Raw genomic sequence first — 12954 nt, 5'->3', positions numbered from 1 at the left:
TTGTTCCGCAGAGTGTGTGTCCATGCAGTGACCACATCACCCAGGCAGGCTGACAGCACCAGGAAAGGGAGCAGGACCTGGACCAGAATACTCATGGCCTGCTTTGGCTGGATCCCTTCAACTCAGTCTCTGGATTGTACAGTGATCTGTAACTGTGTGCACGTTTCTGGAGGAAGCACCTCAATTTATTACTGTAAAATTGCTGAAGCAGAAGGAAAAACTTATTTTTCCCTTATAGGCACTTTCCAAAGTTACTCCCAATTAGGAGAGCAACAGCTCTTTTTTGTGCAAGTCAAAATTTTCTTCTGATCTTGCATTATGAAATTTCCACTGTAAGATGACAATGGCAGGAGTCATGTCACATACAGTATATAAGCTGCCTGGTTTGAGGATTCTCAATTTCTCCATATCTCGAGGCTTTCTCTACACTGTGAATTCCAAGTAGTTAAACTGGGTAGCACACTGCTCTGGCACACTCCAATAGAAACACTTTTAATTTTCCTTTGAGTATCCTGCGAGTTCTTCTATCGTGTTTCATTTTAACATCTCCAGATCATGTAAAGCAACCTTCATCTGCACACTGATTTCCATCCCTTATTTCCATAACCTGGGGAGGAACAGAAAGTATGGCAGAGCCTCCATGTGGGAACAAACCTGGGCAGGAACAAGGCACCAGCCTGGGGGGTTTGTGGAGAGCTGGGGACCCTCCTGACCAAACAGGATCCCCAGAGCTGTGTGGAGTCCTGCAGGGTTTGTGCAGGGAGATGGTGGAAAACTGGGGGGATGTGGCCCTATTCCAGCACTTCAGGGAGCTGGAGACTGCCGTGTCCATCCTGCCCTGCTTGGGGAACAACAGCCTGAGCTTTCAGACAATGGGTTCTGCCAGCCCCACCAACCGGTACTGCCACAGGAAACAGCACTTAGAAATGCTGAGCTGGGAAACTTTGGAGTTTTGTAATAACTAATAGGGATTTTTCAAACTCAAACAGCAACTTGCCACCAGATAACAACTTGTGAGCACTCGATGAATCTGGGAGTAGCCAGACTGATAGTAATTTTGTTTGTCTGGTTCCGAGATGGCCTGGATGAAGTTATGTGAAGTCATTGACACAGAAAGATCTTTGTGAGGGATTTGCCAGTGGAGAGCTGTGCTGTTTCCTGCCTCTGCATGCTCTGGCTGTGTGACTGCATCCATGGCCCCCAGGGATGGTGGGTCCTCACTGGCATGCCCAGAGCTGTCCCACCGCTCTGGGGTGAGTGGTGCTGGTAGTAGGATCCCTGCCTAAAAGTGATTCTGGAGAAGGGGATAGAGGAAGTAGCCCCATCCTGCAGACACAGGGATTCCCCAGTGATCATGGTGGGAAGCCCTAAAACTGCAATCAGTGAAGAGAACATGCTCAAATCACAGAAAAAGTTAACCTTTGCTCCACTCAGGCTGAATCATGGTAGAAAACTGCATCACTGTGTGATGAGAAAGTTACCAGTTATGTTAGATTTGCATGGCAAGGTTTTAATAGTGGGGAGCTGTTACAAGACTGGGTTCTGTGAGAAGCTGCTGGAGGATTTCTCAATGCCTGATGGAACCAACTCCAGTTGCTCCAAGAGGGACCTGCTGCTGCTGGTCAAGGCCCAGCCCATTTGCAACAATGGGGAAAAACCTTGCACAACTGCAGCTGGAAGAGAGAGAAAATCAGGAGTGAAGTTAAGCTTTGGAGGAGGAGATGGGTGAGATTAAGGTGTTGTAAAATTTAGTTTTTATTTCTCATTATCCTACTCTCATTTGGGTAACAATAAATTGAATGATTAAATAATTAAACAAATTTCCCCCCAGGCTGAATCTGTTTTGCCTATGACAGTAATTGCTGATTGTTTTTTCCTTGTCTTTACTCTGACACACAAATCTTTTGTTACATTTTCTCCCCACTGCCCAGCTGAGGGTGACAGGAGTGCTGTGGTGGGACCCTGACATCCAGCCAGGGTCAATAATCCAACACAACAGCAAATGAAAAGATTCCCATGTCCTTTCCCAAGGGTGGGATGGAGTTGATGGCAGTGATCACTCCCTGATGGGACAGCTACAGCCTCAGTGGGGTCCCTCCTGTTTCTGGAGCCCTGGCTGTGCCTTCATCCCAGCCACCATCCAGGGATGAACCTGCCCTGTTTCCCTACCAAAGAAAGGTGCTTGATTCAGAAATGTGTCCTCAGTTTTTCTCTTCTTGGAGCTCCTTGGACTCTGTGATTTGGAGCATCTCCCGCCCCACAAGAATGCTGGTCAGGCTCTCAAGCACCAATATCCCTATGGCCACTGAGGCTGGGCTCTGCCAAAAGTCACAGCCACTGGCTCAGCTCTCCCCTCTTTGTCCTGAACCAGAAAGATTCCAGGACAGCCACTGAGGCAGTTCCTTGAGGGTTTGCCCAGCTGTCACACTGTGCCTGTGGTGACTGGCAGCTGATGGCAGCAGGGATCATGGAATCACAGAATCACAGAACCACGGAATAGGTTAGAAGGGACCCACAGGGGTCATCAAGTCCAGCTCCTGGCCCTGTACAGCACCATCCCAAAGGGTCACACCATGTGCCTGAGGGTATTGCCTATGTTCTGTTTTCATGCATTTCTGCTGCTGCCATGCCTGCTGCTAATAGTGCTGGGGTTTATCCTGGGCAAATCCCAAGGCTGCAGCTGAGCCCCTGTTGCATGCATTTAGAGCATGCATAACAATTTCCAGCAGTTATTTTGTGGATTTGTTCCCTACATGTGTGCTGCTGGCACTAAGCAGCTTCTGATCCATAAGCCAGCCCCATCCCTTCCCTCTCACATCAGACAAGCCTTCCCCTGCCTACAGCTGCACTTGGCTCCCCCTCCAGCCCTCACTGCCCCCAGAGCACAGCCTGCACCCTAAAATCCCCCTCCACCATGGCCCCATGCACAAGGCCCTCTTCCCAAGCAAAGGCTCTCATCCCTCCTCCTCCAGCCTGTCCTTTCACCAACTCCCGAAGCCACAAGCCAGGCGGGTTCTTTGGTGTCTTTTCCTTTCTTGAGGCCTTGCTCTCAGTATCAGGGTGGGTACATTTACTGTACATTGCCCCAAAAATGCCAGCATTCCTGACCAAGGAAGCAGCTCCCCTGATGCTCCTCATTAACTGCTGAAGGTAAGAGGGAATTGACAGCATAAACTATGGTCACCAAGAGCTCTTATCTCAGTTGTTTATTGCTTAAGCCCAGGGACACTTCAATAAAATCAGTGCATCGTTGATATGAACAAAATAACAAAATTAAGACATTCAAATACATGGTAATTTGCATATATTAACTCTCATAATACAAATATTTTAAATAGAGAGAACAATAAATTACATATCAGCACATGTTCATTCGTTGTTGTGCAAAGGCAATCAGACAGTAAGAGTTCTTAAAATGAGGTAGCAGTATTTTAAACATGATTGCATTCCACAGAACTACCATGTAATTTCAAAATAAACCTTGAATACTGGCTTTTCCTTTTTATTTTGGGTCTCTAGCAAAGAAAAGCTTTCAACAGCCAGGACTTTTTGGTCTTGAATCTTTAGATTACACACTATAAAAATAAGTTATTTAAATAACATATAATAATAAATAAACTTTAGAAGTGTGATGCCAGTGAGCACGCATTAGATTCAAAGTTTTCCTACAGACTCTCCTGGCTTCAATACAAATAACTTAAGAGCCACCTACAATAGAAGAAACACATTGAAGTTGCAGTAACAGTTCCAGCCCCTCTGACCCATTTTCCCTTCTAGCTTTTGCTCTCAAATTCTGCACTTCCCCAGCTCTGCTCCCAGAAATCGGCCTCCCCATCAGCTGCTGTAGTAACCCATCAGTGAAAAATTCATCATTTCAGCCTAGATTTTGATCTCTTTAGGAAGAGAAGATGATTGTGAAGAAACCTCCTGTTGCTAAGGGAAACAGGAAGCAGATAATCTGGTTTTGGTTTTGGTAGGTGCTGCAGGAGCAGATGAATGAGTTAAGAGCTGAGGCTCCTCAGCAGCTGTCCAGGATGCTCTGCTCCTCCTGGCTCAGCAAACCCTCCCTCATCCCTCCTCCTGGGATGAGAGGGGGGGCTCTCACATCCCAGCTGGATGAGCCAGGGAAGAGTTAAGGGCAGCCTTAAACAAATGAGACCTCTCCTGCTGAGGCTGAGTAACATCTAATGAACGGCTCCTGGACAGAAAATTTGGGAGATATCCAGTGCCTGCTGAGCAGTGGACATTGCCAATCGCAGCCAAGGACCCCAGTGTGCTCTCTGGGACGTGTCCTCTGGCTGTGAGAATTGGTTTGGTTTAGGAAGGCTGGAGCAGGGCTAAGGAAGTGCAGGAAACAAGGAGCAAAAAGAGAAAAACAGAACAAAACAAAACCACTTTGCAAAACTTGTTTTAGAGCTACCAGCAGTGAGATCCTGGGGCTCCAGGCTGGCAGAGCTGCCCATCTCACTGTGTAGCCAACGAGCCCCTGTGCCTGTACATCCCCTGGGTGAAGTTCCCCAGCGCTGGCAAAAAGTGACGCAGGTAGATCTCATTTTCATCTCTCAGGAAGCATTTCTGGGGAAGGAAGAGTAAATACATTAGAGCACATGGCAGCATGATTTAGCAGCTGGGATGGTGGGTAGCGAGGCTCCCAGCCCAGACAGATGCTTTGTTTGCCTCCGTTGCCTCATAAATAATTCAGCAAATAACTCAGCGTGGTGAGGATGCTGGCCCAGGAGCTCAGGAATTGTCCTTTGCTCAGAACCAAACCTCTGGCCCTTGTGCCCAGTGGTGTTGACTCCCATGACCACTGGTCTGGGGTGGCTGGGGGTGGTGGGAGCTGCCATCCTCTTCCCCTAGAAGCAGATTAACCTGAAGCTCCGGCAAGTTTGCAATGCCCAGGCTCTGGCCCCATTCAAGAGAACAATTTCTGATCAGCTGTGGGGTACCCTCAATGTGGGGGCACAAGCACTGTTGGGCCAGAGCTGTGGAGCACAGCACAAGCAAGGAGGTGAATCTCTTTACCTTCTTGCCATGCAGGCGCTTCAGGTTGGTGATGAGCGGCTCGTAGGTTTCCTTGCAGCTGGTGACTCTAGTGAGTGCCATGTCTGCCTGGCACAGCAGCTCCTGGTCCGGCAGCTGCGCAACACAGAGCACAGTCATTAGAACCATGTAGCCAAATTAACTTGAAGCTGATTATTCAGGACTGGTAGGAGGTTCCACAGTGACTTCCTAACCTGCTTTCATGTTACAGCAGTGACCTGGGCTGTGCCCCATGGCTGGGGCTGGGGAGAGCTGGGTTGGAGATGTGGGCTGGAGGCAGGTGCCAGCCAGTATCGAGCCATACCAAGCTGGCTCACCCCAGCAACTGGCACTGAGCAGCCCCTCAGTGATTAACAAAGCTACCTCAGCTACAGGTGCTGTGCCCCTTGGGAAGGAGGGCCCTGGCTATGTCTGGATTTCTGATAAATGCATTTTCTGCCTACATCTGCATAGGTGTTTACCTTTCGATCCGTGAAGGCAACCTGTGCCACTCGGGTGTCATTGCAGGGGACCTGGAGAGGCAACACAAGGGAGAGTCATGGCTATGAGACTGTCATTGTGAGACCATCATTGTGAGACCATCCCCAAGGAGTCATCTGCTGTGCCCTCTCCCAGGAAGGGCACCATGTCTGCATCCCTCTCCAGCAGGCCATGGTGTGGATGCACCCTTGGTGCTGCCACCACTGAAATCCATCTTTCAGCAAATTGTTTCCAAACAGGCTCCTGGACACAGGACCTGGCTTTGCACAGCACTTCTTTGGGAAGGCACAGGAGAATCCCTTTGTGCTCAGTGGGACTAGAGCAGGGCCCCCCTGGCAGCTCACACTGCCCAGACCACAATGTCCATGTCCCCGAGCTGCCTCTGTCACCCTGACACAGAAGGCTTTCCTGTTCTCAGCACTTTTTTCTGCAAAGTACCTAATGTCAGGTGGAAAATTTCATCTGACCAGATCCCAGGGGCTGCTTGTACCACCAAGTCAAGGGCTAGACACAAAATCTAGGCTGAAACAGGCCAAGGTGCCCCAGGCAGTAGGTGAGGTGAAGTGGATGGATCCAGCTGTAAGGGCTCCTGCCACCGAGGCGGGCACCAGTCCCTGTGGTGGAAGTGCCGGTACCTGGCCTTGGACACTGTAGAACATCATCATCATCATCATCATCATCATATCATCATCATCATCATCATCATCATCATCATCATCATCATCATCATCATGTTCAGAAAGCAAAGCAAAGCCAAGAGGTGTAGCAGCATTTACCTGCGCTCCTGAATTGAGCTGTTGGATAAGGAGGATGACCTCCTTCAGTGTTTGCTGGGGGGATGGAGTCACAGCTCTGGAAGAGATGAGCTGGATCAAGGAGAGTAGAGTGAAAGCTGTCTTCAGTGAGGGAAGCATTCTGCCACCGCTGTCTGAGCACGTCCTGTGCTGTCTGGGCTGGATGGTCAGGGTCTCTCTGCCTCTCTGCTTGAGAGGGCACCATTTTTATAGTGTGAAGAAGGACCTGTGTCTCCATTGCAACTGCCAAATATAGGTGTCTTCCTGTGCAGCACAGAGGATGCAGTGGGAAGTGAGACACCCAAAGAAGGGCATTACGTAACGGTGGCAAAGAATCCTCTATACGTTGAATAACCTTATCTATTATTCTATATATACATGCAGATTTTAATCACCTAACTGATAGATGAGGAGATACTGGGATGAGATGAGAGTATTTTTCAGTGTTCAAGGATCTATTTACTATTGAGCATGTTTGTAATGTGCTGCATGTGGAAAGCCATGGACACGTGCAGGACGGAATCAAGCGTGTTGCAAGGCTTGAGTAAAGTCAAGGCATGATTTTATGTGCAGAGAAATATCCATTGGTGCTTTCCTGGTCTCCACAATGGGAAAGACAAACAGTTACAGAGAAGGATCATCTCTAGAATGTGCATGGCTGGATGCCTGCCAAGCTCCTGCCTTGGGTGTTGGTGTCTCCTGGGGGATGCCATGGCACCAGTGGGTACCTGGACCTCTCCTCCTTTTCCCAGGATCCTTTTCCCAGTGGTTCTTGGGCCATGCTGGAACCACAGTGCCCTGTGCTGCAGCTCAGCCACCACTAGCAGAAGGGGGGATTATGGGCATCAGCAGCCCTTCAGGGAAGGGCCTGTCACAGGGATGCTGTTGGAGAGGAAGAGCTGAAGTGTTTGCCAGAAAAAATTCATGGCCTTTGGCCATAACAGCAGTAGTCCCAGCAAGCTCAAGTTGCCGAAGATTTGAGGGAAAAGAAAATCTCAAAACTTTTATCAAGATGTTGAGCATACACAAAACCAAAATAGTGCTCTTGTTTGTAAAGGAAGAAGTAGCTGAGGGTGTTTTCTGGCATGTAGGTATTTGGTTTCAACCAGAACTTACTCAGCTCTGTAGTACAAATTCCATTGTGGGAGGATGGCTCCTGTAGTGCCCAGCTTGGGGTCCCACACCATCTCATGGTGTTCCAGGCTGTTCCATGCCATCCTGTGCCATACCACATTGTCCCTCTCATGGCATCCAAGGGGACATCAGAAAACCAACAGTAGTTCAGGGATTCAAACCACCATATTCTTGTGCAGGAAAATAGACAAAACCCATAGTTGCTTCCCACTATGGCTGGTCTTGTCAGAAGAAATTTTGTGGGGAAAAAAGTTGACTTGACAAAATGGTTCATTTCTTCTCCAAGTTCTTAAATTACTTTTGCTGCTTCCTCCTGCATGCACAGGTGAAGCAGCACCTTGTGGCTCTGCTGTCACTAGCTCCCCATGGCTCTGCAAAGCTGCAGCCCCAGCTGGGGCAAACCCTGTCCAGGGAAACCCAACTTCAGCTGGTACCTGCTTAGAGGCTTATAAATAATGCAACTTGTTAAATGAATTTAGAAAATATAGAAACATTTAAGTTTAAATGTTTTTGAGTTTTTTTTTTTCAAATTTTCAGTGACGTTGAGGTATCACAGAGCCTGAGAGAGCTTGAGGAAGTCTGAACTTAATATTTCAAACAAGTCCCTTCCCACTTCACTGCACTCCTTCTCAATGGGATGACCATTGACTTAAGGTTGCAGTGGCAAGACTGGACTGCAGGACTCTCCATTTGTTCCTGTATTAGCCTGAAAAAAAAAATGGAGACAGTTCCCAGTCACTGAATTCCCTGTGAATTTGAGAGGCTGGGTCAGAGCCAGGTGGGAGCCAAGAGCACTCCCATCAGTGTAGGTGGAGGGCTGGTGTATAGCCAGGGCTACACAGTGCAGAGTGTGTTATGTCCCCCTGTCAGAGTGTGTTATGTCCCCCTGTCAGAGTGTGTTATGTCCCCCTGTCCCAAAGCCAGTGTCCCTGGCTCCCTTGAGCCAAGCTGCTGGACCAGGACTCACCATGACACCAGGGAAGATTCTGTGGTGCAGACACTGTGCCCTGGTGCAGTGTCCCAGTGGAATCACAAGGTTATGTGGGGCTGTGGTGAATATTCCTATGGTTTTTGATTACTGCACTCTGCAAACCATGCATGGGAGAGTGTATGCCACCTCCCACAAAAGGCAGATAAAATCATTCCCCAAACTATCGATATCACAATACAAACCTGCTGATGGGAAAAGCTGACAAACCAGTTTGGGTTGTGGGGGCAGAAAATGACACCTAGAAAGTGGAGCCCAGTTCTGAGAAACAGCATTGAGGGGGGCCTCTGTGAGAGGGGATTAGAGCTACCAGGAGCATGGGACCTACAGGGAATCAAAACAGCTCCTTCCAAGAGTCTTGGTCAGTCAAGCTGTCTTTCCCAAAGGGAATGGGGTACTGGGACATCACAACCATGAGCCCAGTGCTGCTGATCAGAGTGGACACAGAACCCCAGATATGTGAGCATAGCCTGAATTGTTTCTCCTCATCATAGAAGAGCTGGTTTTGCTTTTGCTGTTTTTTGCCATGCATGTCCAGCTGTGGCCAGAGGCAGAATACAGGCGTCCCAGAGATCTGTGCCCACCCTGCCTTGCCACCCCATGCTCTTCATGTTTGATTTAAGCCACCAAAGTAAGTCCCAGCCAATTCAGAGAAATGATCCAAGTGGTTATTTTAGGTACATCATGCTCCTCTCACCCCCATATGAAGGAGAGCCCGGGGGTGATGGTGCACATAGGGCTAGTGGTGGTTGGGCCTTTCCACAGCTACATCTCTGATGATGACACCAGAAAACAGAGAAGTCATCTGAAGAGACCCTCAGTACAACCAAACCCAGAATTTTTTCTTTATTCTGTACCCAAAGCCATAGCTTTTTTCTTTGTTTTGTATATTTATTTTTTTTTCCAGCAGCAAAGCCAAGGTTGGATACCACAATCACAATACACAAAGGAAGCACAGAGGGCTTGGCTGAAGTCATGGCCATGACTGGCATGGGATGGAAATCAGTGGAAAGAAATGGGTATGAACAATGGCTCTCAGATTTACAGGGGCTACAGCTCCCTGTCACAGTCCCCTTCTCTACCCTGGCTCTGTAGGAAATGGGGGAACGCCAGCCCATAGTTTTAGCTGGGCTGGATTTGTGCTTACCCCAGTTAAATAGGCAGTACTTCACCTTGGTACTGAGCCATCCCAGAGGCAGCTGGCCAGCAGGAGGAGTGGAAATGTTCCCACCCAGCTGCTTTGGCCATCCCTGGCTCAGGTGGCTGGCAAGGAGGGCACCCACTTCTCCCTGGTGCCTTTCCTTTCCCCACAAGTCTCCTCATACTCAGCTCCTGCTCCCTGGCAATTTGAGCAAAGGGAGGCAAATGAGTCACCTTCCCACCTTTTCTTTAGCAGCCAAATTCATCCCTGAGGCAGGTGGAGGATTTGTGGAGGGACAGGATGGGATCACAGCATTAAGAAACAATATCAGAACTCAGGAGGTCCAGCAGATGCTTTAATTGAGGTGATATAAGTAACTTCAGTTTGTCCTTGATGGCCTGGTTTTGGATGACCCTACTAACCATTTTCTCACTTACAGCACTATTCCAGCATTGCCTTCTATGAAATCCTCATGGAGAAGCCATCACACATCTTCCAGGCCATTCTCTTATGTGTGCTGTTCCATACTCAGCAGAGCAATTAAACAAAACATTTTATGAGCTGAAGAAGCCCAAATGTGGGTCACAGCATAATGTATAGCATCACCACATGTAGTATCTCTTGAATCAGTGGTTGAGTTTATTGGCTTTACACTGAGTTCTCCCTTCTGCAGGGCTGGCTGTGCTGGAGCCTTCTTGCTTCCTTCAGCCACTGCAGCTGGAGGGAAGGGTGCACTACAGGTCCAGCAGTTTACTTTACCTGTGTAGATCAAATTACACAAATAGGATGGAGCCAAATGAAGGAGAATTTGCAAATTGCATGGCATTCCCCAAAGGTGTAATCTTGCAGTAGGCAGAGAGTAAACGCTGGCTCCTGGTAGATTGCCCAGGGGGGCAGCAAACCCCGTCATACTGAAATAGATGAGATGATACTTGCTGTGACATTTAAATGCAAAGTTGCAGGGAGACAGCATGATTAAGCTTTTGAAAGTATCATCTGTATTTATTGCTTTGGTTTGTGGTGTTTATTTGTAGATAATCTCATCTGCTTGTGTTTTTTAATATAATTTCTAGGGCACGTAAAAGCTCTTTGCCTAAAATGTGGCACGTAGGAGGAAGCTGCATGGAGAGGTTGCACCTAGGAGTAATGAGTTAAATAAATCAGTTTTTTTACTTCAGGCAGGTCATAAAGCAGTTTTTGTTAAAAAAATAATTTAAAAATGCATCTTCTCTGAAGTTTGCAAACCCAAAGTACTTCAGGGCAGGTGTTATGTGTGTAAACAGGCAGCAGAGTTGTACTGCACTGAAGGAAGCATCAGAAAATCAAAGTATTGGTTTTCTATTGCTAATGTAAATTCCACTTAGTCAGCATGGCACCAACTACATTCACTAGGAAGAAAACCTAGAGGTCTCCAAGACGCTCCTGTCTAAACATTTTGTTTCTAAGTGCAGATAAAGCAAAAATAATCATGGTACTGAAGAAATGGATGCTGTGGCACAGAGGTGGAAGGAAAATCTGTCACCTGAGTGGCACATGCCAAAGCCCTCCATCTCCTGCAGATGCCTGGCTTCAAAAGCATTTGCCAGGGCTGAGGCTGCAGCCAGACTGAATGACTTGGAAGGGATTTGCACCCAACAAACCCTCCCAGGCCAAGAGGCACAGTAGGTGTTTGGTGCTCTCGGACAAGTGGCTTTGTAATTACCATACCAAGCAACTGCCTGAATCTCAGCTCAGTTCCCTATGGCAATTCCACTGACATGATATTTTTGTTATTTTGCAGCTGTTATTTTTGGCTCTTAATGGTGAATCTGAGTGTGTGCATGTTCCTCTGAGGTGTGTGCATGGATTGCTGTCTGGAGGTTGGGTGCTGTGGTCTCCCTGCTGGAAATCCACCCCCACTCCCACCAAAATGGGAAGTGGACAGGAACTTTCTTCACTACTTTGCCACCTGCCCAGTGAGTTACAGCAATGAATCTGTGTCTTGTTTGCCATAAAACATCTCTGCTTGATTCTGCACTTTGTGTGTTATCATGTAGGGGCAAAAATCCCTCTCCTGGGATGTTCTGCTTCTGTGCCACCTTCCCTTCCAGCCCTCCCACAATGGGTGGTGGCATCCCCATGTGCCAGGGCAGAAAGCCATGGCAGAGCAGGGATCCCCTTGATGTGGTCCTGTCCGCTGCTGCTTCCTGTGGGCACAGGAGAGGCACCAGAACTGCCACGACCAGAGCAGTCAGGGCATTTCTGCCCTCGCTCTCCCAAGGTGCCCATCAACAGCAGAGTATCATGAAAGTGTTTGAAGTTTCTCTTACACTTAATTCACATAAAAGCTTTTTTTTATTTTCTAGTCCACATGAAAACTATGGGGCTGGCAGAGTCTCTTTTCCATGCTGTTGGCTGTCAAGGAGCCTGTGGATTATTCAAATCATTCAGTGAATTTTTTTACATCATTTTAACTGAGAGAAGTTGGTTTCCCACTACATTTCCTGTGCTTTCCCTAACTTCTGGAAAAATGTTTAATGTCAAAGTATATGTGAGGATAAACTTAGAAAAGGCAGATTAGGCAAAAATGTACCTGAAGTACTTCATATAGGAACTGTGAGCCATGGCCTTAACTTGGGAAAAATAGAATTTACAAAGGCTGGGGAGTCGCTCCTGGTGATAGTGCTGAGCTGTGGCATACATGTCATGCTAAAATAAACAGGTTGTACAGACAAATTTGAAAAGACAAAGCACTTTTTTTTTCTGTTGATTGTATCTTTCAGAAAATTTCCCTTCAGGAAGTAGTACTAGAGTCAGTGAAGCCTCTTATTTAAAACTGCAAACATAATGCAGGTTAGCAGCATTTTCCTATTCCTACTCTCCCCCCATCCCTCCCCAGTTGTGTTCATTGCTTCTTTGGGCACTTGGTGAAAACGTAATTGCTAGGAAGTCCCATTCATTTTCTTATCTTTGAGTGGTTTCCCGATGACTGGGGTCACCCTGACACTGGTGGCTTGGTTTCAGGAAATTCAGGTGGAAATAATCCTTAGCTGAAGATGTTGGTTTCTGCCCTTATGCTTTAAGGCACCTACTGCCATTCACCCAGGCCAAGGCTGAGGCCTAAGAGCCTTTGCCACTGAGAAGAACCAGAGCTGGGATATTCTGGGCTCTGTCCTTTTCTGTGCAGATATCCAGACTCCTCAGCAGGCAGTGTTAGAGGTGTGTGATGTAATGTGAGGGGCTCAGCTGCACCATCTTCAGGGGCAAAGGCCCTGGTCCATCAGCCAGCCCCAGGCCCCGTCTACACAAGCCAGCTCTGCTTACACCCCTCCCTTATCAACTTCTCCTTACCCCTGCAAAATAAAGGGAGTCCTGTACCCTGGAAGACAGCATGC

The 12954-nt window shown here is 47.8% G+C and overlaps 1 protein-coding gene across 1 annotated transcript; it reads right to left on the bottom strand.

Annotated features, from left to right (window-relative positions):
* Window positions 1-3191: 3191 nt before the first annotated feature.
* Window positions 3192-7098, bottom strand: LOC147650379 (uncharacterized). Its single transcript, XM_086852145.1, has 5 exons — window positions 7046-7098; window positions 6300-6375; window positions 5505-5555; window positions 5026-5139; window positions 3192-4575 (listed from the first exon to the last, which is right to left on the bottom strand). Exons 1-5 carry the CDS (start codon window positions 7096-7098, stop codon window positions 4465-4467), a joined length of 405 nt encoding a protein of 134 aa, XP_086708271.1. The 3' UTR covers window positions 3192-4464.
* Between the last annotated feature and the right edge of the window lie 5856 nt (window positions 7099-12954).

The sequence above is a fragment of the Cyanistes caeruleus genome, chromosome 15 (genome assembly GCF_971803275.1).
Source record: "Cyanistes caeruleus chromosome 15, bCyaCae1.hap1.1, whole genome shotgun sequence".
Lineage (NCBI taxonomy): Eukaryota > Metazoa > Chordata > Aves > Passeriformes > Paridae > Cyanistes > Cyanistes caeruleus.
This window is presented reverse-complemented; position numbering and strand designations above follow the sequence as displayed.

Excerpts from the sequence above, each read along its gene's own strand:
- LOC147650379 (XM_086852145.1), bottom strand. The coding sequence starts at position 7,098 with ATGGCCCAAGAACCACTGGGAAAAGGATCCTGGGAAAAGGAGGAGAGG. Across the intron at positions 6,376-7,045 it reads GAAAAGGAGGAGAGGTCCAG|AGCTGTGACTCCATCCCCCC; the intron begins GTACCCACTGGT and ends CATCTCTTCCAG. Across the intron at positions 5,556-6,299 it reads AGCTCAATTCAGGAGCGCAG|GTCCCCTGCAATGACACCCG; the intron begins GTAAATGCTGCT and ends TTGCCTCTCCAG.